Raw genomic sequence first — 22,753 nt, 5'->3', positions numbered from 1 at the left:
GATGGGGACAGAAGAAGGTTTATTAGATGGGAGATGTCTGGAGCTGAGTCTTAAAGGAATCAGCACCTCTCCCCAACAGGTTCTGTACCAATGGAGCCACCAGAGTGGGTTTTTCTCATTAAATTTCATGAGAACTTAGGAGATGGGCACAATTATCATCTCTATTGGACAGACAAGGGAACTAAGACTCAGAGAGGTTAAGGGACAACCCTGGTCACAGGACTAATAGGAGGAAGGACAGGGATTCCCATGCCATCTCCCAACTCAAGTCCAGGGCTCTTTTTACTGCCTCTACTCTAACAGCTGCCTCAGGTGACATTTCTGGATTGTCAAGGTTTCACTGAGTAGTTGGCTGCACACCCAAAACACATTCCTCTTCCCAGAGCCCCACAGCAGCATGCCCCATTCCATATACCACGTGGCCACTAGAAGGACGTGACCTGGAAGGATGGCTGACGACGGTGCAGAAATTTAGCTACTTCTCTGCTATCTCTAGATTCTCTTCCCCAAACGTTACATCGGCACTGCCCTGGTCACAGTCCCCTGAAGGTCTTCTGTGGCATCAGCCTCTTAGAGACTGAGTCTGATGGTTAAATGCAGTTGTAGATTGTTGCTCTGCCAGACTCAGCAGAGAGTGTTGATTAAAGAGGTGGAGGAAGCCAGTGAGTCACAGGTCTCGGACCAGCAAGCCGTGTCCCAGCAGGCAGCAAAGGCACTCTGAGAGCCTGCCATGGTTCTTGAGTACCCTTAGCCTCCGAGCAGTGAGATGGGACGTGGCAGCCACGTGTCTCCAAACTACTTCACATGACACACAGATGTCAGCAAGGCACGAGACCCCAAGAGCTGACGTGCAAGAGGGCAGCCCTCTAATTGATACACTAGTGGCAGACATACACTCAACACACACGTTTAAGCAGAACGCATCAATAAAGTTGCCCCACCTTCAGTCCATTCCTCCTCCAAACCATTTGTCTGTCCTCCCTGTTTTTTTCCAAGGCCTACACAAAGGTCTCTAGGCCTCAAACTCAGAATATGGTTCTAATTTCCTTCTTGCATTAATAATACACTGTCCTCAGGAGAAAGTTCACGCCTCCCCGGTGAGATTTAAGGGTCTCTGTAATTTAGATACATTTCATATGCTCCACCCTCACCCGTCACAGCTCCCCAACACAAGCTGTCACACCAGCCTCTCCATTCTTCCTGTAACCTGCTCTGGCAAGCAGTGCTCATGCGGATACTCCCGCTAGATTTGAAGGCAGCGTAACAGCAGATCTTCCACTGACTGACAACGTAAGCTTGAGCAATCTACTTAACTTCTGGAAGCCTCTCATTCCTCCTTTGGCAAATGGGGAAATGATCTACTTTACTACTGGGCTGTTGTAGGCTAAATGAGATCACGCATGTAAACCCTGCCTTAGACGCAGGCAAGACAAGCACTCAACGTTCGTTAACAAGAACTGTCCACCTCTTTTGCACCCACCCAAACCCTAGCTATTCTTCAAGACTCTCCTCAAATTCTGCTTCCTCCATGAAGCCTCCTCGAGCTCAATCCACATTTACTTTTCCCCTTCTCTGAACTCTTACAGCACTTACCATCAGCATCTCCCCAGAAAAACTAGGCATTACCTAAACCCAGAGAGTCAGTATATGCCGCCTCTTCTAGATCATTCATAAACATGGGGAAAAACCCATTGAAAGTTAGATCTCTAGGAAACCCCAATGTTTATAATTTTCCATCTGGGAATGTATCCACTTATCTTTAGCTTTGTTTACAATCTTTCAATCAATTCCATATTGATGGTAAAACAACCCTTAGTGACTCAATTTTTAAAAAACTGTCTTTAGAGTGAGATTTTCTCACGGGTTTTTGAAAGTCAAATTAAATTGGGTTCTGTGGTTCCCTCTTATCCATATGCTTATTTATCTGCTCAAAGAACTCAAGGAGATTAGTGAGGCGTGATTTTTCCTTACCAGATACCATGCTGCCTTCCCTCTAATAAGCTATGTTTACTTAAGTGTTCAGAGATTCAGCTTTATTATACATTCATTCAGTAAACATTAAATGCTTATTCCATGCAAGCTTCTACCAAATGGTCCCTGGCGATACAGAAAATACCTCAGCATATTAGTTTGATACATTAAGTGAAAAGGAACTTAAAAACGCATGGTTTCATTTTCCCTCCTATGAGAGCCCACCTCTGCTCACAAATCCGGGATTGACGTACGTACGGACGTGGGCCCCGACAGCCAGGGGAGAGTGGCGGTGATGTGGGAAGCTGGGTTTAGCTCTGAAATGTGACGTGAGCTGTAAGCACTCATGAGGGATTGACAGAGCATACTGGCTGGAGGTGGGGTGACACTACAGGGACCTCCCCAACATACGTCATATTGAGCAAATACATGAATTCAAAAGTTGTTGAATGAAATCATTTTTTCAAACTCCAGAACACTGGGCTGAACAGAATGTGGGTCAGACCCAGGGTGGCAGTTCCTATAACACGCTTCCCCATTCACTATTTTTGAGGCACTCAGTCCTGCGTAATGACTCTGCCCTATCTTGCCCACTTTCCAAATGGACTCCTCGGGCTTCTAGCAGTGCCCTCAGCACTTCCTGAAGTTGCTTTGTGGTGGTGTGACCACAGTTTACCGTTAAACCCAAATCAATCTTCTTAGCATTTATAGAACCTCAGTTGTCCCAACACTCTGAGACTTGCTTATTTTGATGGAGATATTTTTTAATTAGCTCCTCTTTGCTACTGGGTACTTAATGAGGCCATGTAGGCAGCTCTTTTTTTAAGATCTGTGGAAACGGGAGCCGGGTCCACATGACTCGGCAGAAATGGTCATAACCGGTATTAGAACTTCCGATTCCTGGCTTCTCCTCAGGTCCCGGAGTCGGGGAAGCTGTGGGAAGGGTGACAGGTGTGTGGCCCATGTTACGTTGGTCTATTTGAAAGGGGAACAGTGGGGATAAGCGCCATCACTAAACCTGCTGCTGGGAGCTCTGAGTTCCAGTCCAAAACGATAGCATGGACAGTGGGTGAGGCTGCAGGCAGGCCTGTCCCTGGTTCTGTGGAGTGGAGATGGAAGGTGGTGGCCTTTGTGTGTATGGAGGTATCAGCCCGCAGGTCCTCAGAGGCAACGCAGGGTCACCTCTCCAGGCACAGGTCCAGCCATACACCTGACTCACAAGAGACACATCAAAAGCCACGTGATGGATCTGTGAGTGGTTTTATCCAGAACCATAAAAATCCAGGGGCCTGGCTGCCCCAGGTGCAGTCTCTCCAAGGGCTGCTTCCGACCTCTCACCACATAAACGTTCGAATCACAGGACAAATTCCTGCGAAACCACAAAGCGCTTGGCACTGGCAAAGATTACTAAAGTCCTGGAAGCCTTATTATGTCTGCATCTGTGGCCGCACCCCATTACAGAGAAATGTGGCGGCTCATTACAGAGCTCATCGGCAAGGAAAACCATTCAGAGCTCCAGGTGGATCAGGCCACCTGTGCTGGAGCTGCAGGGACCTGCCTGCCCACATCTACTGAGGAAAGAGGGGGCCTCGGCAGCCGTGCCATAAAATTGCCCTCCCATACCTACAACTGGAACCTCTCCGCTGACAGCTTCTGAAAACCTCGTCTAGAGTTTCCGATCTCCTGTCCTTTAAAAGTAACATTGAGTAAATTAAAACATTCAGGTTTTCCCATCTGAGCAGTGAGATTTATGTTGTGAGCATGGTTTCTGTGCGTGACTTAGGAAAAGCTCTCATCACCTCCGTCAAACCTCGAGTACTATTTTTAGCTTTGCGTTATCTTGAGAAGGGTCAGCTCATGTGATGATAGGGCCACAGCAGACATTCTTACGTAAAACCCAAACAGACTACAGACAACCAGAAACGCAGGTGTGCAACCTCATTTGCCCGACCCCCTGATATTGTGAGACAGGTCTCTTTGTTTTATGTGAAACATTGTGCTACACACAGGAAACCCTGCAGCCGGCTCAGGAAGCCTGGCATCCTGGGGTGGGCTGCCCACTGGAAGTCCCACGTGACAGCAGGAGGGGAGGCCTGCCCCCTACAGGTGTCCTCTTTCACGTGCTTTCCCCATGTCTGGCCATGGCTGGTTCTGAAAAAAGCCAGATTCAGAGAGTTGCATTTGATCTGTGGAACATACTCAGTTTCATGTTTTCAACATGGCGGGTAAGGGTGAACTCTAACATCTTTCAAGGCACTGAGTGCCTGGTGAAGCTTTAGGAATGTCGGAATAGTGCTAAGGGGGACTGGTTTGAATGCTCAGATGTTTTGCCGATGCCTTGCAGAACATTTCTGAATTTCCAATCTTGTTGAAAATGATTTCGTATTTTTGTGTCTCACTAGACCCTTGGTTCAGCAGGGAAGGCATCTATACATTTTTTTAAAAAAGAAATAAGTAAAATCTTATTCTTATACCTTCTTTCCCTAACTCTTATGGTAGCAGAAGTAAAAATAAATGTATAAACCAGGAGATTAATATCTAGAATTTGGGGGAGAGAACAGTAAATAAGCCAATTCTGGGCTCTCAATTGTTGTCTTCCCGAACGTTCCACGGAAGTGAGTCCTGACCTTCTCTTTCCTTCTCTGCCCCAATCTCCTTTTAATAACCCTCTTTTCTTTCCCATTCCCTCCCCTCTCACCTCTTCTAAGCCATAGCCCAGCGGTACAGCGAAAAGCACTTGGCTTAAATTTAAAGAAATGAAATCAGATTCCTGATTTGCCCTCATTCATTAGCTGTGTGACTTGAGCCAGTCCTTGACCTTCTCTGAGCCTGAATTTCCTCTTGTGTAAAATATGAGTGATCGACTAGTTAATCACCAGGTCTCTTTGGTTCTCAGTTCAGGTGGCAGGCATTGCCAATGGGTAACGATGTAGTCCCACCAGCGTCCCAGAGAGCCATTTTGAGCTTTGGATGCCTCTTAGGGTCCCTCTTAGGGACCATCAGGAGGATTTCTTCTACTGGCCGAGTATGACAGGAGCTATATCAGGTGTTACATCCCTCGTTAACACTGCTTATGGCAAAAAACTCTGCTGAGAGTTGTTGGAGATTTTCCTCAGAAGATTTAACCATCCCTCTCCCCAGTCAGAAAGGCCCACACTGTCCGGCATGCAGCTAATGGAAGTACAGTTCCACACCTGTGGTTTCCTCTTCCTTGGTGTTTAAAATGTTAGAAACTCTATCAGGCAGGGCCACCGGAGCCCATATCATGCCTCGGTCCAAATTTTTAGAGTCTCCCCTTCCACCAGCTGATGCCGAGTTGGCAGACGGAGCCCAAGCTTGGTTTAGCCCCCATGTGCCTCCTGAGCCCGCCCCCTTGAGCTGTGGACACGCCACACAACCTTACTTGGAAGCCATGCTCTCAGTCCAGTCACAGTGTGAAGCAGAAAGAGGGAAGCTTGTGTGATCTTATGACCATCTTCTACTGGCAAAGACTGAACGGATGAAAATCGTCCAGCGTGGACGGAACACTTTTGCTATTTCAAAGCACCAGAATAAAGCCCTGGTTGAAACCTTTGTATAGTGGTAGTCAGGTGTTGAAAACAGCGTGTGTTCTCAGGTACAGAATGTGGGGTTATCCAAGTGGCAGAATTCGAGAGTTTTGGCCGATTATAATATAATGAGGGGCAGTGCAAGATGCTTCACACACTCAGGTGAGGAGAAAGACAGGTGGTTCCCTGCAAGCTTCCTCATTTGTACCAGGTTGTGTGACAACGAGACAGTTTGTAACAGTGGACCTGGCCTTTCTGTGATCAGAGCACACTTTCTGACATGAACAGTTTTGAGGCCTCCTTGACCAACTCAACGTTAAACAAGCTGGCGACACTCGCACCATGACAGCTCAAGTATAACAGTATCTCACTCTGTTTACCTGCAGCTCTGAGTGGCTGTCTAAAGAAAACTGATGACTGTCGTGCCAAAGCATCCCAGAGATCGCACAGATCTTGAGTCAATGTCCTGGCAGGTTCCAGGAGACAAGAAAACTTTTTTGGGCTATGGCTTCATATTCTATTATGTCTCTAATGCCTGTTTTCATAATAACTGGCACACTCAGCGATAGCAAAAATGCATTGCCTGCGTTTTGCAGCGCTCTGGGAGGCATTGGTGGCTTGTTGGTGGCTCTGTGAGGTCAGTTGAGAATCACTCGTCTGGCCCATGATAAACACCCAATTAATGGCTGCTCTGTTCATGTGAGCTCAGAATGCCAAGGTGTTGGTTTTCTTTAATAATTTTCTCTGCAGGACTGTGTAAGTATTCAAAGTTTAAAGTTTATGCTGAGCTGGTCTAATAAGAAGTTAGACTATTTTAAGAGATCTTAATTGCAAAGACAAACACATCTAACTGTCCAAGGGAAGCTTAGCAGGGGGGCCATGAGCCACTACTGAACCAGAGCTGCTTATCAGGATGGTGTCTCCTAATTACTGGTGAATTATCCCCAAATTAAAGAAAGGATGGGAAAAGCACTTTAACTATAAGATCAATAAATGTTGGTCATACACCACCCCCTCCCCACTCTCCAAGTCCACTGTAAGCTCCTTGAGGGCAAGAATTCCATTCTTTGTTTTGATAGTTTCAGTGCTAGCATAGCACCTGGCACTTAGTACGTGCTCAATAAATGTTCACAACTTGATAACACTGCGATGGACAGGATTTTAGTTGAGGGAGAGGACGACTCCTGTGTTTGGGTTAGAACAGGTTTTTCAAGCTTTCTTTTTCTTTTCTTTTTTTTTTATTGTGGCCTACAGCAAGAAACACATTTCACATCATGGCACAGGATTCTCTCTCTCTCTCTCTCTCTCTCTCTCTCTCTCTCTCCCCTACCTTGAATAAAAATTTAACCATAAAATACCCTTACTTTGTAAAACATTGCTCTACATTTCTACTCTGTTTTACATTATGCATATTTTGCCACAAGTAAAAATGTGTGTGTGTGTAAGCAGATGGAAAAAATACCTGGAAGGGTCTTCTGGAGAGGAAGCCTCAGGGTTGGAAGAGTTCTTCAAGGTCATTTAGACCAAACACTCCTGGACACTCGAGCCTCCTGGGCAGAATTACCAAGAAGAGGGTACAGTCTCCAGTGGTGGGACTCATCGCTCAGGGCTGGTGTGGGGACAGAGCCAGGAGTGCAGTTTCCAGGCTCTCGCCGTCACACGGAAAGGTGCTCACTCAGGTAGTAAATGGCCATCAACTGTGATTGGATGGCCATCAGCTGTGGCTAGTTGGCCGTCAGCTGTAACCAGTGAGCCATTGGCCACTAATATAACTGCTGTTGCTACGCTAGCAAAAAATGGGGGCAAGCAAGAAGATGGTGGCTGAACTAGGAAGAGTGGGTTGCAGCTAGCAAGTGGGGTTGGTTGGTTGGCAGAAAAGTAGACTGCAGGTTGCAGATCGTGTGGCCCCTGCTTCCTGTGTCTCCAACCCAGCTGCCAGCGAGACAATAGTGGTGTGACTCCCCTATCTATGGCTCCTTGGATGTTCCTTTTTGGCCTCACCATATCCTATGTTCTTATGTGGGGAGCGGGAGCTAAGACCCCGCCTGACACCCTGCATGATAGCAGGTTATTTTATCTTTGGACAGTTCTGACCCTGGACTATCGGGGAGTTCTCTTTTAGATGAGCTGGAACTTTCCCCATAGCTTTCCCTATCGAACCCAGTTCTATCCCTCAGGTCACAAAAACAACCTAAATACCCTCTTCCATGTAATACGCATTCAATAAATATTTTTTGAGCACATACTAAGGACCACTATCTGATCTCCTAAGTTTTCTCTTTCCAGCCAAACATCCCAACATCTGACAACTATTTTCTATGGTAGTTCATATCCCCTCACCATCCGACTACTCTTCTGAAACGACTGATTTACTGCTTTCCCTCTTTCAGTATGACATCTAGAAATGAAAACATTACTCTAACCGATGCTCCCAAAAGTTTTCCATCAAAACAAAACAAACAAAACCACGGAGAATTCCAATGGAAGCTGTAGGCTGAGGGGAGAGCGTTGTCATGGCAGGTTGGTAAGGGAAAGCTCTGAGGGCTACGCTGACATAGCGCATGGAGGGCTAGATTTGTCCCCCCAGGGGCAAAATACAAAATATCTTGGCTCCCATCCTTAGGCCTGAAGGATACATACAAAATCCAATCAATCTTGGGCTCTTTAATTTATTGTGTTTCATCAGAACCCCGTAAACTGCCACCTAGCTTTCTTTCTTTGCAGCGAAATGCTTTATTACATGTGGCATTACACAGGACCGGGTGTTTCCCAATATATAAATATACGTAAGGTATGATTTTTCTCCTTTGGCTCTGGAACCTAAACACATGGGTTAGGTTCCCAAAACTCCATAAACCCACCATCCTGTATGGTGACCACGGCACTCCTAAAGAATTTCATTCTAAATATAGAGAGGTATTCCTCGGCAGAAAACTATCCCAGCAACTCGGTTCTAATATATAATTAAATCCTCCCCAGATACTTTGCAGTTATGTTTCATAGCTTATTTTGAGTGTTCATATTTTATCAGAAAATTATAATTTTCCTCCAAATAGGAGTTTTTACAAGGCTTTTGAATTATGATCGCTGGCTTCATGTTTCAACTATAATTAATACAGTGAAAAGAAATAGTGAAACCATATATCACACGTGGTTCTGAAGAGTGCTTGGTCCTCCACTCCCCCCACCCCCTCACGCCCTGCAGCCCCAGAGCTAGGCGATGCTCTGACTAATCATGGGGGGCCCAGTTTTGACCACTTGGTGGGAGTAGCTGGTTTTAAACAGGTCAGGGAAGAAGCAATAAAGAGGCCTCATCCTTGGCATGCTTCCAGACTCAGCACGAATCTCTCCTCCTCCAAGAAGCCTTTCTGACCGTTTAGTCCCCTATCATTTTCTCACCTCACCCTATTTTCTCCCTTCATAACCCTCCCTTTCTCACGAACAGTAATGATATCTGTTTGCTAGTTTATGAGCTTACTGTCTGCTTCCCCATTAGACTATCAACTCCTTGAGGATCAAAGCAATCTCTTCATTATTCAACACTGTAGGCCAACTCCTTGCACATTAGATATGCAACAAATGTTTGCTGAATGAATGAATGAATGAATGAATGAATGAATGAATGGAAGAACCCAAAACATCGTGGCGGGAGTTCTCTTGGAAGCAGCCCTGTTGGGACACGCTTCTAAGGAACTCTCCTTTTTCTCCTCCCCTGTCCCCCCTCAGTCCCACTTTATCCCCCCCCACACACACACACACTCACACACATACACACATCAAGGACTGAGACACATGAGTCTGTCAACTCCCAGCCCAAATGGACCAATCCAGCCTCACAAAACCCCTTGCCACAAAGTTCAGATCTGAAACTCCATCCCAGGAAAGACTAGCCCATCCTGAGAAGCCTGCTGTTTGGTCCTCAGGGAGCCCCACCTCCACACGGGGCTGCAGAACACACAGAACTGCTGAGTTTATTTATACCGTGATGACCACACGGTCACAGGGTGAAACTGGGCCAGCAGGGCTTTTCCATGTGCTCCCCAGCCCTCCACCGTGAGTTTTTAGATCATTATCCCTGACTCTTGGAGTCTCCCTCTGTATCCTTCCAAGAGAAATCTCCTCATTTGTTGGTCCCTGGTGGACTTTAACTAGAGTGTTTATCATGGATCTCTATTGCCACTGAGGTGGCTATGGCTCTCATGTCCTAACCCTCTGCTTGTTGCTTTCCATCAGGCATCGGGTTTGGAATCCAAACCGGTATTGGACAGCGTGCTGTTTTTACGGGACAAAAGATGGGAAGAGGTCAGAAGTGTCCTAACTTCTGCTTTCAGTCCTGAAAAGCTGAATGAGGTAAGACAGAAAATGGACGCTTTCTTTCTTCTCTGCAATATGTGATGGAGAGCGGGTTTACAGTGCGTTACTCGTCCAGGTGGCATAACACAATGCCTTGCCCGCTGGGGCTTTCAGACTTCCCTGTTCTGCAGAAAACACAGGAGACTGTATTGGAGTGTCTTCCGTCTCTCCATTCTCCCACATCCCCAGTGCCATGAATCAATGAGTCAACAAGCACTTATGGAACTCCTGCTACGTCCTGAGACGCTCTCCCCGGCACTTTGGGGGCACCCAGGACAAAACTGGAGCAGCGCTCCTCATATTTTCATGTATAATGGGTCACCGGCCCCTGTGAAAGTGCCAATTCTGAGTCAGAAGGTCCGGGGTGGGGCCTGAGAGTCTGCATTCTAACAACCTCGCAGGAAACGAGGACGCTTCTAGACAGTGAAGCAGCGCTTACATAGCAAGGAACCAGAGAACAGCGTGAAACAAAGGTGAGCAGTGAGTCGAGTCTGAAGTAGGGATGAGATGGCCATGGATTATTGGGGAGGAGTAAGAATGTCCCTGGAAGAACTCCAGGTGTGCAGGATGCCCTGGTTACCTTTCCCGACTGAGTGACAGGTATGATCAACATGCTGCCAGCCCCTCGAGGCACCGGCTCCCTCCTTCCCCACCCAGGGGCCTGTCCTTCTCTACCAGCTGTTTGTCCTTTCTCCCGGCCAAGTTCTCTCACTCCTGATCCTCACTGAGGGCCCTACCTTTGCTGGTCTGGCTTTGGTTTCTGTTCAAATTCTGCAACAACTCAGGATGAGCACTTGAGCCCTCCTCACGGAAAGCAGCTAAGCGACTGCCTCAGTTTGAGTCCCAGGTTCATGGGCAAGTGACCTTCCAGAGCCACGCACCACATCCAGCTGTTCCAAATGTCTGCACTGGGAGTGGCCTGTCTTTGCCTCAATGCATGACAGCTACTCTTAGCTTACCCTCAAGATGCTCACGCATGCAGTCCTGTTTAATTCCTATACATCTTCTGAAGACCCCCAGAAGACCGGGTCCCATACCTCCTAATGAACCCTATCCAGTTACACTCACTTAGAAACCAGGGATCCTGCCAACCTTCAATGAGGCTCTGATTGGCATTTCCACAGCAGCCTTTGGTAGTTGCGGGTAGAGGGCAAGCTCAGTTTATGGCACCAGCAAACCTTCTCACCGCTTTGTGTGTCAGCCGCCATGCTAAGGGCTTCCTGTTTGTATTAACACACTTAGTCTTCACCACGTCCCTGTGAGGTAAACACTATTAGCTCACCCTCATTTTACAGGTGAGGAAACGGAGACACAGAGATTAACTAACATGTCCCATGTCACCCAGCTAGTAAGTGGCAGAGCCAAGATTTAGGATCCAACTCTAGAGTACGCTTAACCTCTCCATGTGACTGATTCTCTTACCTACATGTGGTTTGCAAACGCATTCTGAAGCCCCCTAGGACTTGTCCCAACGATTGTCTGGGGGATAGGGGAATGGAAGGGGGGCAAATGTGGCCCCTGTGGAAACCCAGGAGAGTCAGAAACAATACTCTTCTGTTTTCTGCCTAAATTTGGAACCAACTGAGGTGGGGAAACATGTTTCAGACAGAGGGAACACAAATTTCTCCTTTCTTACCGGTAAAGCTGTTTGAGAAATAGAGCTCAGCCATCTGGTTCTGCGAGCTTGCTAATAATGCTTCAGCATGTGAAGGTTGCAGCCTCCCCTGAAAGAAGGGCAGCAGAAAGTACACACCCAAAATCCCATTAGGGCTGGCCCGCACATGCCCAGTGCCTTCTTCCCAGGCCCCCAATAATATAAGGAAGGGTGTGGAGAGCAGAAGACAGGCTGGAAGATTCTGTCACTCAGATGCAGCCCCCTCCCTCAGCCGCAGGTACAGAATGGAATCACCTGGGGAGCTTTGAAAACCATTGCTCTCTGCATCCCACATCTACAAGTCCCGATTAAATTGGTTTGGTTTGGAGTGCAGCCTGGGTTTGAAGGTTTTCACAGCTCCCCAGGTGGTTCTATGTAAACCCTGAGCTGGGAACTACACTAGTTCCCTGCAAGGAAACGCAAAGAGGGAAATGTCCTGCTTCAGCTGCAGCAATGAACCCTGCTCCACCTTTAACCATGTTAGATACATACTGCGGTTTCATGTAACACTTGGTCTGAAGGAAAGGCCTGCTTCTTTCAAAAGTTGTAAAGCATTGTTCTGACCACCTGGACAAGTGTAAAGGAGGACACCTTTATTACCACCAGTCACTGAAATGTTGAGTTAACCACAAGAAGGGGAAGGGAGAAGAAGTAGGTAAACCAACGGTTCACATCCCTATTTCAAATATGGTGTCTCCTCTCTTTATTCATGAGTAAACAACGGCGTGACAGCATTACAGATGCAGAAAGGATCTCGTCATTTGTTAAAAAGGAATTGGTGACGTGTATCTTATTGGGGAAACAAGTAAGAATGGAAAAAAAAGTTTTCTTGGCAGTCTTGAGCTATGCTTCTTTGGGGGAAAACATGAATCTTATTAGGGTCTAGATTTCTTTAGCACCTTACAGGGTGCTACATTCCAATAACTGATACAATATCACTTCCCAAACAAATCCAGAGCTCTTGGGATCCAAAGCATTTTCTCCTTCTGATTCAGAAATTGAATTCTTAGTGCCTGAATTAGTTGCAGAAAACAGATGAATGCATTTAGTTCCTTGAAGTGGTTCCTGGCACTAGGGAAAGGGGGTGGTCATAGATGAAAAGGAGGGGGGAGGGGAAGAGGGAGGGCGAAAGATTTCATAGATACAGATTCCCTGGGTTTTGCTTCAGTTCTAGCCCATTGTTTAACATACACTGCCAATAAACTCAAAACTCCATTGAAAACCATCTTTGTACTCAATATAGTTCAATTTAGGTTCTTGGGTTTCCATTTGAAAGGATACCATTCCAGGGATGGGGGAACCACCTTTCTCCCTCCCTCTGGAGAGTTTAGACCTGGTGAGGTTAGGGTTCCTGAGAGACATCTAAATAGATATATCATGGAGAAGTTGACTGCAGTTCTGGAGCTCAGGACAGAAGGGTAGGAAAGATGGTCATCAAACAAATACATGGGTGAGGTCACCCTGGGAGTGGGTATAGCATGAGAAGAGGGTGCTGAGGAGAAGTGGGGGGCCATATTGAAGTGGGGGGCAGAGGAGAAACCTACAAAGAAGACTCAGGAAGAACAGTCTGAAATAGAAATCCATGAGAATGGGGAAGGGGAAAGTATTTCAAAGAAGGAAGGAGGTGTTAAATGCTGCTTAAATAGAAAGAAACATGAGGACTGAAAAGCATGTGACAAAGATAATATTTTTCAAACGTTAAATCAATGTATGCGTTTTGTGCTCCATAACTCATGTCCCCTGTGATTTTCTCTCCCCCACTGAAACAATGGTGCTCACTGCTTTAGAAGGAGGCAGTGGGTGCCGTCTAGAACAAGGAAATCATTGCTTACTTTGGAACTGCACTTGAGGCTTTCTTGACCCACACGGAGACAATGGTCTTGGAAGCCAAGCTTTGGTAGGAGAGAAAAGAGGTTTCCTAATTCCAAAAGTAGCTCCCCTTTGCATATGAAGAGCAAGGTTTGGGGCTCTGAGCACCAGACTCCACACACAAAGCTGTAGACAGGATGGAGGATATGAGAAGAGAGTGGTTTCTGTCCTATGGAAGATGGGGAAAGGGGAGGAAGAGGGGAGAGCCGGCTGCCAGACATTAATTCCCTGACTGCCTCCTTCCCCACCCTTCTGGTTTCTGGATGCTTCTTGGACTTTCTTTAACCTCTCATTGGCCTTTGCTCTTTAGGTCACTTGTTCTCAAACCAAGGGCTTGTGACCAAGGGCTGCACCAGAATCACATAGGACCCTTGTTAAAAAGACATAATTCCAACCACCCCTGGACCTGCAGACTGAGAATTCTTAAGGGTGACTGCACCTCTGTGTGTTGCAATTTCCCTGGCATGGTTCTGATAAGAGCCAGCCCGGGAAGCACTGGTGTTGTGTCATCTTGGTCCTTTGTCCTCAACCATCGCAGACCTGGGGCTTCTCCAGGCTCATGGGAGCTGGGCCTCAGAACCCCCACCTCCTTCCCCGCTTTATTTTTCCCTGACAAAGCACTATCATCAGCTGAATTCCATTTACTTTACCTCTTTTTTCTTTATTGTTAACCGCACAGCACTAGGCATATAAGGGGCACTCACTAACGATTTGCTCAGTGACTGAAAGGATGGACGGCAAACAATCATAGAAGCAGGAAGCTTTCCACAGAAGGATATATGTGAAGACTAAGAGAAAAGGCAAATAATTTCATCGAGGTCAAATTAAATAAGAGAATGCGACCAATTGTTGGCTTTTTCTTGAGAGAGTCACCAGTACCTACAAAGGGAAATAGGAAAAGCAGGTCACAAGGACACTAAGAGGAGAATGAGGCACACAGAGACCAGGGGTGCAGGAGGCAGAGAAGGGAGAGGCTCAGAGAAACAATAGGATCCAGCACTCCACTCTTTTTCTGAGTCAGTTTCCCCAGAAATAGCTTTGAAATATTAACATCTTCGCTCTTTCCTGAATTTGTATCTACCTTCTGGATTTTTATTCTCAAACTTCAGGGTTTATTCTTGAAATCAAGGTTTGCTTTCCCTGGCAAGTCTGACGCTTTTTCCTGTGGCAACATGGCAGCTTACGTCCTTCACCACCTGTGTCTGTCATGAATATTCAAAAGGCACCATCTTTTTTTGTGTGTGGATAGTAGGCTGTCTCGGTCAACAATGTTTGAAAGTTACTTTCAAATCAGCATTATACCATGAATGCATATTGTAATGTAAAACAAAATTGGTTTTTGGCTTACATCATACCAGGGATAAGATAGAGAGATAGGGAACCAGTGAAAATTGGATTGATGCGTGCCTGATTTTGGAAGAAGAGAGCATCGAAATCATAGCCCAGTGACAGATAAGTTATTGAGATTTATATTAAAGGATGGCTGGACAGTGCTAGGAAAACAACAGATTGTTTTATTAGGGAAAGTTATGCCTGATTAACCTGCCAGAGATTAATTTCTAAAGGATTAATTCTTTTTAAAGGGCAACCAGTAAATTTACTGAGATTTTTAGAGTCTTTGGCTGGATTTTTTACCAAAGACTATTAATGAGTAAACCCGGGATTGTGTGAAACTTTATTATGGGTCAGGAAGTAAATAGATTTAACTTGAGAAAACAAAACTGGGGCTAAATTAATTTCTTCTCTGAGGGAAATATGTAAGTAATGGGATTCCCTGGGGACCCCCGTTAGCACTCACTTTATTTTTAAATTTTATAATTCATCTGAAAAAGGGAGGACATCAGAAAATCTACACATTTGTATATTCCTCTAAGCTCCTCTGAGCTGAAAAACATTAAATCAATTGGAATAAGTTGCTAAGACTGTTCTAAGATGATATACCTCAGCACTGAAGCGGCAGTGAAACTTCAGCAAGAATACAACAATACATTGAGGAGAAAAGCATCTAAACTGTACTTACAGGGCGACAAACTTCAAGCTACGAATTACCACCAAAGAAAAGGATTTGAAGTCACTGAGGACTGAAAAGGCCCATGGTCATACAATTCGGTAAAATATTGCAAACCATCTTCTTAGAAATGCACTATGTACTTTAGCACGGTCAAGGCTTAGGAGAGACCTGCAGGGAAGAAATTTGTTTCACTTTGTTTGTTCGGGGCTCAAATAAATTTGCAGTAGATAAAACGTGGGTAGTTAACATTGTAGTCAGCTATCGGGCACTATGCCTTTAGAGATAGATTTCGTGGGGAACTCCATTTTCAAGTGCCTCTTGAGCAGAGACCAAGCTCCACATTGGATGGAGCATGAATCCAACCCAATATGGTGGCTCGTAGCATCTCAATCCTCAAAGCCCAATAGAAGTGATGGACATTTCCCCATTCACCCAGCTATCTAAGCTGGTGGTGACCCACTGAGCAAATATAAGAGAACTGGCAGCTTCATACCTGAGAACCTAAGGCTATGTGTGCGTGTCACTCAAGAGTAAATGAGCCAATTATATCTCTATGCTCGGGGACTCAGATAAAGAAAAGTCAGACCAACAAGGAAGGCTGGTATCTCTCACAGTCACTGAAAATCCAGCTCGATGCCTAATGTTTCACTTTCATCCAGATGTTTCCTGTCAGGAAGGCACAGTCAATAATGTATGAATCTTAAAGGCGGAGGCAGATGTGGTTATTATTCCCTCTAGACCTTTCTTGCCTTGGAGAAGACATATTACTTGCGAATGACTACAATTTTTAAAAATTTAAGTTGATGTAGCCAGCTTATGAGTAAATGCATAGCGACAACCATTTCAGTGCAAAAGTCTTTGCAGAATTACAGTCATCATCTCAGTCTGGCCTCTCCATTTGCACTGTAAACTCCGAGCTAATCACGCACAAGGGCGTCTAAAACAGAACCCAGTCTTCCAACGATGTTAGAACAAACAGCTCTCTCTTGGCTGTATCAGCCTCCAGCAGTCTATTTTTAATATTGCTTTTATTTCCTAATCCTTCCAAACAATAAAAATGAAAGTCATTATAACCAAGTGTAGCTGTGATGATAAATACTTCGGAGTCCAAAAATACATAGTCCCTCCCTGACCAGTTGCCCATTTTCCAGTAGGTCTGGGTATTTATCTAGCAGCAAGAGACCATTATCCTGCGACACAGTTGTATTCTACTGACACCTAATCTCCTAATTAAAATCAGTATAATGATGGACTGTTTAAATTCTGGTTGAAATGTTTCTTGTCCATTTGCATTTAAAAGAAAACACACGCCTCATCATGGGTACCCCATCCTGGGTTATAATTTGGCTCTCCTTTGCCAGAATCGTGTCACTCTGACTTGCCGCTGGTTAAATCTAAAAGAGCATCTCAATGTGTCTCCCAGCTTGGCTGTTGCCTGGCAACCCCAGCAGCCACCTCCTCATTGGGGTGAGTTCTAATTGGTCACACCTCTTGACAACAAGAGCCACTGACTTATTAGAAATGATACTTGATATTCACCTAGATGGCTAGAGCTGATACATATCAACAGGAAATTTTGCATAAAAATAAGTCATGGATGTTTTTAATATCTGGGCGGCAGAAGGAGGTTATAAGTTTCCTTAACTGGTGTTAATTTTACATTTGTTAGTCGCCAGTATAGAGCATTTTCAGGTATTAATTTTCCTAGTTTTTAAACCAACAATGCGGTTAAAAGTAATTTCCCATCCCTATTAGCTGACCTTTATTAAGAAAACTGCCCTCTGACATCAGTTCCAAAACAACATTGCCCACGGGACTAAGAGTGCCAAAATAGAACAAAACATAAAATTCATAAAATTCAACCAATATTTATTAGTTCCTGTCTTTGACGGGTTTCTAATGCAGAAGGCTAACAAGGTACATATATTCCTATATTATTACCAAGTAGTGGAAAATGGTGACAGCTCACATCCTCTTTCAAGCATCCAAAAGCACTTGGCGGGGGGTGGGTGGTGGGTGAGCAACATTGGAACAAGCAGCCCTGAAGATTTTGCTGAGTTTTGACAGAGGGTGAAGGTACGTTGCAGGTGGAATGAGCTGAAGGAACAAAGGCATCTGGACAAAAGGTACAGGGTGTTTTCAGGGAAGAGAGGACTACAAATTGGCTGGAACACAGAGTACATGCAAGGGCTTCGTGAGAGAAAACTGGAAAAGTGAAGTGAGGCACGCAGAGCTCGCAGTTCTGTGCCAGGGGGAGAGCTTGGTGCGAACTCCACTGGAGAGCAAGGAGCTATTAAATACTTGGAAGTGGGGGAGTGAGGAAAAGGGGTTCTGTTTCAGCCACTTAGCCTCCAAGATGCCAGATGCCCCCCCAGACCTGTGGGGCAAACACTTCTGGGCAGATGAGCAGAGCTGCACGTTGTACCTCTGAGATCGCCACTTTGCCGTGGCCCCAAGGGGCTGGCTCCCAGGGGCCATGTTTGATATCCAGGTGGCAGCCTGCACTTGGGCTCTTTTCTGAATCCCTCTTCGTGTGACACAAATGAGTCACCCAGCCTCCATACTATCCATGTGTGGGGTCATCTCAGGTTAGAAGTATAAGGTAACGCAAAAGAGGCCCTCTTCCTGCTCAGGAAATGTGTCTACCCCAGCACTCAGGCTGTCTCTGTTCTCCAAACTTCCAGAGGACCCAAAGGCTTCATGGTGTTTGTTTGTTTGTTTGTTTGTTTATTTTTCAAGTTCATAGCATCAGAACTGCATTGAATGAAATTATAACCTAAAAGTTAATTAACTGAGGAGCAACAAGAATGTGCATCCTTAATTTTGGAGGGAAAAAAAACAATAAGCCAGGAGTCAGAGGATCTGTTGTTCCAATTCTCACTTTTACTAAATTATTTGATCACAAAAATAATCAGATCTGTCTTTTGGGTCTATCTGTAATTCTGAAGTCTATGCATCAGAGAGATGCAAAAAGGCTTTCTTATGGACGGCATGTGTTGGAGCAAGTAGACGGACCCACTGATCTGACCCTTTAATGCCCCAAATCAGGAAGTTACTTGCTCTTTCCACAGTCCCCAAGCAACTGTCTCAACTGGGTGCTGAGTGAACTCCTTGGAACCCCAGAAAGTCCACGCAAAGGGACTTTATAGCTCATTACAATTAGCCCCTCATTTGTGGGTGAGGACCCAAGTTTAGAGAGATTCAAATAAATTGCCCAGAACAAGAGGTAGAACCGCCAAGGGTCTCAGGTCCTTCATTCAGGGCCAGCTCCCAGCAAACTGCACTGCATTCATACTAAGATAGAGCACCTCAGTGCTGATGTTTTTCGGATACAATGTCAAGGCCTTCAGAAAATATTCAGTCCATCAGCCATCCCATAGATATTTCTAGAGAATCCACTGAGTATGTTGCACTGTGCTTATTCCTGATAGAACAAATACAAAGAACTTCAAAAAATATGTGACAACACACAAGAGGCTACAAGACAGTGACACTGAGAGTGATTATTTTTCTATTGCTGTGGAACAAATTACCCCAAAACTTAGCAGATTACAACAACAAACCTTTGTTAGCTCCCACTTTCTGTGGGTCAGGAATCTGGGCCTGGCTTAGCTGGGTGCCTCTGTCTTAGGGGTCTCACCAGAAGGCTCAACTGGGCAAGATGGGCCTCTACACTTACTCACATGGTTCTTGGCAGGATTCAGGTCTTAATGGGCTTTGGACAATAGGATAAGAAGCTTGTTCTGTGTCTTTCAGTCAATGGGGATTTCCAGAGGGTTTCAGCAAAACATTGCTCAGATAACAAGTATTTTTAGAAGGCCAGTCTGGTGACTGTGTACAGGATGGGTTGAAAAGTGAAAAGACAGGAGGTAAGGAGGCTCTTTCCAAAATAAAAAATAAAAAAATTTAGTACTACTATGTGCCAGGCACTGTACAAGGTACTAACACTACAAAGATGCTTAAGATACAGTCATTGCTCTCAAGAAGGAGGGTGACAGCCATATTCCAGGTGACAAGTGGCAAAGCCTGAATTAGAGTGGTCACTGGGGAAATAAAGATGAAAAGACAGATGCGAGAAAGGAAGTAATGACAACATGGTAAAGTAAGAACAGGTGGATCCAATGGGGTGTTATCTGTGAGGAATAAGAGAAGAGGGAAGGATGCCAGGCTCCAAGGCAGTCTGGAAGCATAGGCGTCCTACAGAGGACAACTACCATGCTTAGAACGCTCACTGACTTCCAGGGCCTTTTACATATTTTATTTCTAATCTTTGTCACGACTCTTCAAGGGGGCTATTGTTGTTCCCATTTTTCAGATGAAGAAATAGATTCAGTGAGGTTAGGTGGCACAATCAAAAAGTGCCAATCTGAGGAAACCTAATAACTGGCCGTGGATTCAAGTGTTTGCTCTCCCCAAGGTCAAGTGTATTTAACAAGGTCAGAGTCTTAGCCTTGAGGAAGAAAACTCCAGTGATGAAATTCTGGGGATCACCTAAAAGTAGAGAAGAAAGTCTTTGAGTGGGAGACTTTCTTAGCCCTTCTGCATCATTACCCCATAAGTTGTCTCTTTTGCCCACTCATAAAGCCCTCTCCACCTTCTCAGATTAATTCCATTGCCCTCTGTGTCTACACCTTGACTCAGAATTCCTCAGAGAATAGTCAGTAAAGATTGCTTTTTTTTTTTTTTTTAATTGTGTGCACTTTAATTATAGAGTAAAGTCCAGGGGAGTGCAGACTTCCACCCTTGGGGAATTTCCTTCCCAGGCTGAGGATGGTGCTTTATTTACCTTGATAGTTACTGCTAGTTATGAAACAGCTGTACACTCAGCCTGATCTATAATGACACCAATTTGAGAGGTGACAGAAGCAAAACGGGAAATTTTCTCCGCAGGCTGGGCTGCTGGACTGTGACCCCCCCAGAAAAAAATTCCTTAAAAGCCTAAACTATCAGTCCACCTTTGTGCCAGGCACTGTACAAGGTACTAATACTACAAAGATGCTTAAGATATGGTCATTGTTCTCAAGAAGCAGGGTGACAGCCATATTCCAGTTGACAAGTTGCAATGATATCTGATTATAAGGGTAACATATGCGCATTATGAAAAAAGTGAAGGAAAAACACCTAGAAATCACTCATTACGCTACGAAGATGAACTGTAACATCCAAATGAGAGTCCTTCATTAAGATTTGCATGATGGTCTTCATCTGCGCATGTGAGTTTGCTGTACAAGCCACCTATGCCTGCTTGTCTGCAAATCTAGAGGAATAACTGCAGGGTTTGTGGATTGTATAAAGATGATTGCAAGCCCATCAAAGAGAGCTTTTGTTTGTATGCAACTCGTGTAAGAGTAAATATTCCATAACTGCTTGTGTATAATGCAAGGAAGAAAACCTGAAAGGATGGCTATTGGCCAACGTACAAATCATGCTCTACTGTCTTATAATATTTTCCCTGCACTGCTTTTTAAAACATTTTTTATATTCCATGCCCCATCTCATATCACATTAACCCAAATAAAAATGTCATTATCCATTCAGTTCGAAAGACAGCAGGCAGAGTGTGGTAGAAAATTACAACGATGCCAGCCCGCAACAAACAATTCTAGTCACAAGCATGTACAGGAACTGAGGGTGGACAGCTGGTCTGCCCCCCTTTGCACTGTCCATGGCAGATGATTGGATTCAGGATGGGTGGACCCCCTCTTTGTACACAGGGCATGTGTTCTGAAGAGTTGTGTGCAAATCAAATTTTATGTTGTATCCCATTTGGGTACATTAAGGAAGCTAGCTTGACATCTAAAGAGACTTCCTTTTAAACAGCATTTTTCTTTTTTACCATGTTACTACCCCTCTGAAATAAATCTAAAAGACATTTTTGTCTATGGGATTTTATTAATGCAGAGTTCACTGGTACCACTGAGTTTATTAAAATAATGGAAGGATGGTTGCCCGTGTTACCAGCATGGCTTAGATGGTACGGAGTGCTCCAAACATTAAGGTGGTCTGAGATTTCTGGAGAGTAATGGCCCAGGCGCCATTATAAGTGACCCCATTACACATACTTCTGACTGATGGATTATTAAATGGATGGCTTGTGAGAATTCAGAAAAGAATTCAGTAGTCATGAAGAGTCCACCCAGAATTACCAAGAGTAAATCACGACAGCCATCCTTATTTCTTTTTTGAGTGGACTTGGGGATAGATAGATGAGGTCAAGTGAATTTCTGTTTTGGGCAAATCATTAGACAAAGTCTACCCTCACTCACTTACGGATAAGATGCCGCCTGGCTGAAAGCTCACTTAGCCCCATGCACAGCTGGCCCAAGCACTGGAAACAATGATAATGACCGACCCTGCAGCTCCCTGAAGTGGTAGGCTAGTGGAAGGCCACGGGCTCTGTGTTTGATCCTGGATATGTATTGACAGGCTGAATGAAGGCTTACAAGGCACACTTATCAAATTTCAAAAAGGAATAGCCGTGATGCAAGAGACGGGATTTGAAGGCACGCGTACACCCCCTGGCCCACCCACACTGAGTATAAACAGCCCAGTGCTATAAGCCCTTACGGCTTTATGAGCAGAAAATCCCTTTTCTCAGGATTTCCTCTCCAGATACGCCCTCCAAGAGTTTTGGCAACCGGGGAGGGTCTCAGATGCTCTGCCATCTCTCCACTGGGTGTGTGTGGGTGTGTTCTGCTCAGCTGCTCACAGGTGGTGCTCGGGCCACTGTGCCTGCGCTGGGAACCCACACAGCCCCAAGTTCAGACCACAGCTCATTCACTGTCGTGCCACAGGAATGCCCTCTCTGCTTCTCAGGACCTACTCCTTCAGAGAGGGCTCCTACGGCAAGCAGCTGGGCCCCTGGTGACACAGTTCTTTCCTTATACCCCAGGGCACGTGGGGCTGGCTTGGAGGTAGCTATGGGAGAGAAGGGGTCCAACAAAGCCATGTGTCCCTCCCACCTCGGCCAACAGCCACTCCATCTGTCCCACTCTGCCAGACTTCTCCAGTCACCTGAATGTGTTGGGGCAGTTAAGACATTGCTCTGCTCAGAACACGTGGCAGGACAACGTTTTACAGCAATACATGTCATGTAAATGAAAAGCCTTTCTAATGAATGGACCCTGAAGAGTCAAAGAATCAATTGCACTTGGTGATTCATGGGAAAAGACATTAGGACTTTGGTTGACCTGAACCTCAATATTTGCCTGTGTTACGCGTCTTCTAAAAAAGTCCACATAACCTGGCATTGCGACTAATGTGCAAGGAAATGGTCTATTTAGGATTTATGGGATTGCAACTTCAATGCTGTGTTCCATTTACGGAGCTGCCTTTCAGGAGAGAGAG

At 45.3% G+C, this 22,753-nt stretch overlaps 1 protein-coding gene across 2 annotated transcripts in view; it reads left to right on the top strand.

Moving 5' to 3' along the window:
- TBXAS1 (thromboxane A synthase 1) overlaps positions 1-22,753 on the top strand; it is a 133,058-nt gene that overhangs the window by 59,262 nt on the left and 51,043 nt on the right. For both annotated transcript variants that reach the window (XM_019750183.2, XM_074315295.1), the window contains exon 5: positions 9,753-9,869. In XM_019750183.2, coding sequence (XP_019605742.2) covers positions 9,753-9,869 — 117 coding nt within the window. The remainder of the gene's footprint in view (positions 1-9,752; positions 9,870-22,753) is intronic.

This window comes from Rhinolophus sinicus, linkage group LG11 (genome assembly GCF_036562045.2).
Source record: "Rhinolophus sinicus isolate RSC01 linkage group LG11, ASM3656204v1, whole genome shotgun sequence".
Classification (NCBI taxonomy): domain Eukaryota; kingdom Metazoa; phylum Chordata; class Mammalia; order Chiroptera; family Rhinolophidae; genus Rhinolophus; species Rhinolophus sinicus.
The sequence above is the reverse complement of the archived record's forward strand: the minus strand, read 5'-3'. Positions and strand labels throughout refer to the sequence as shown.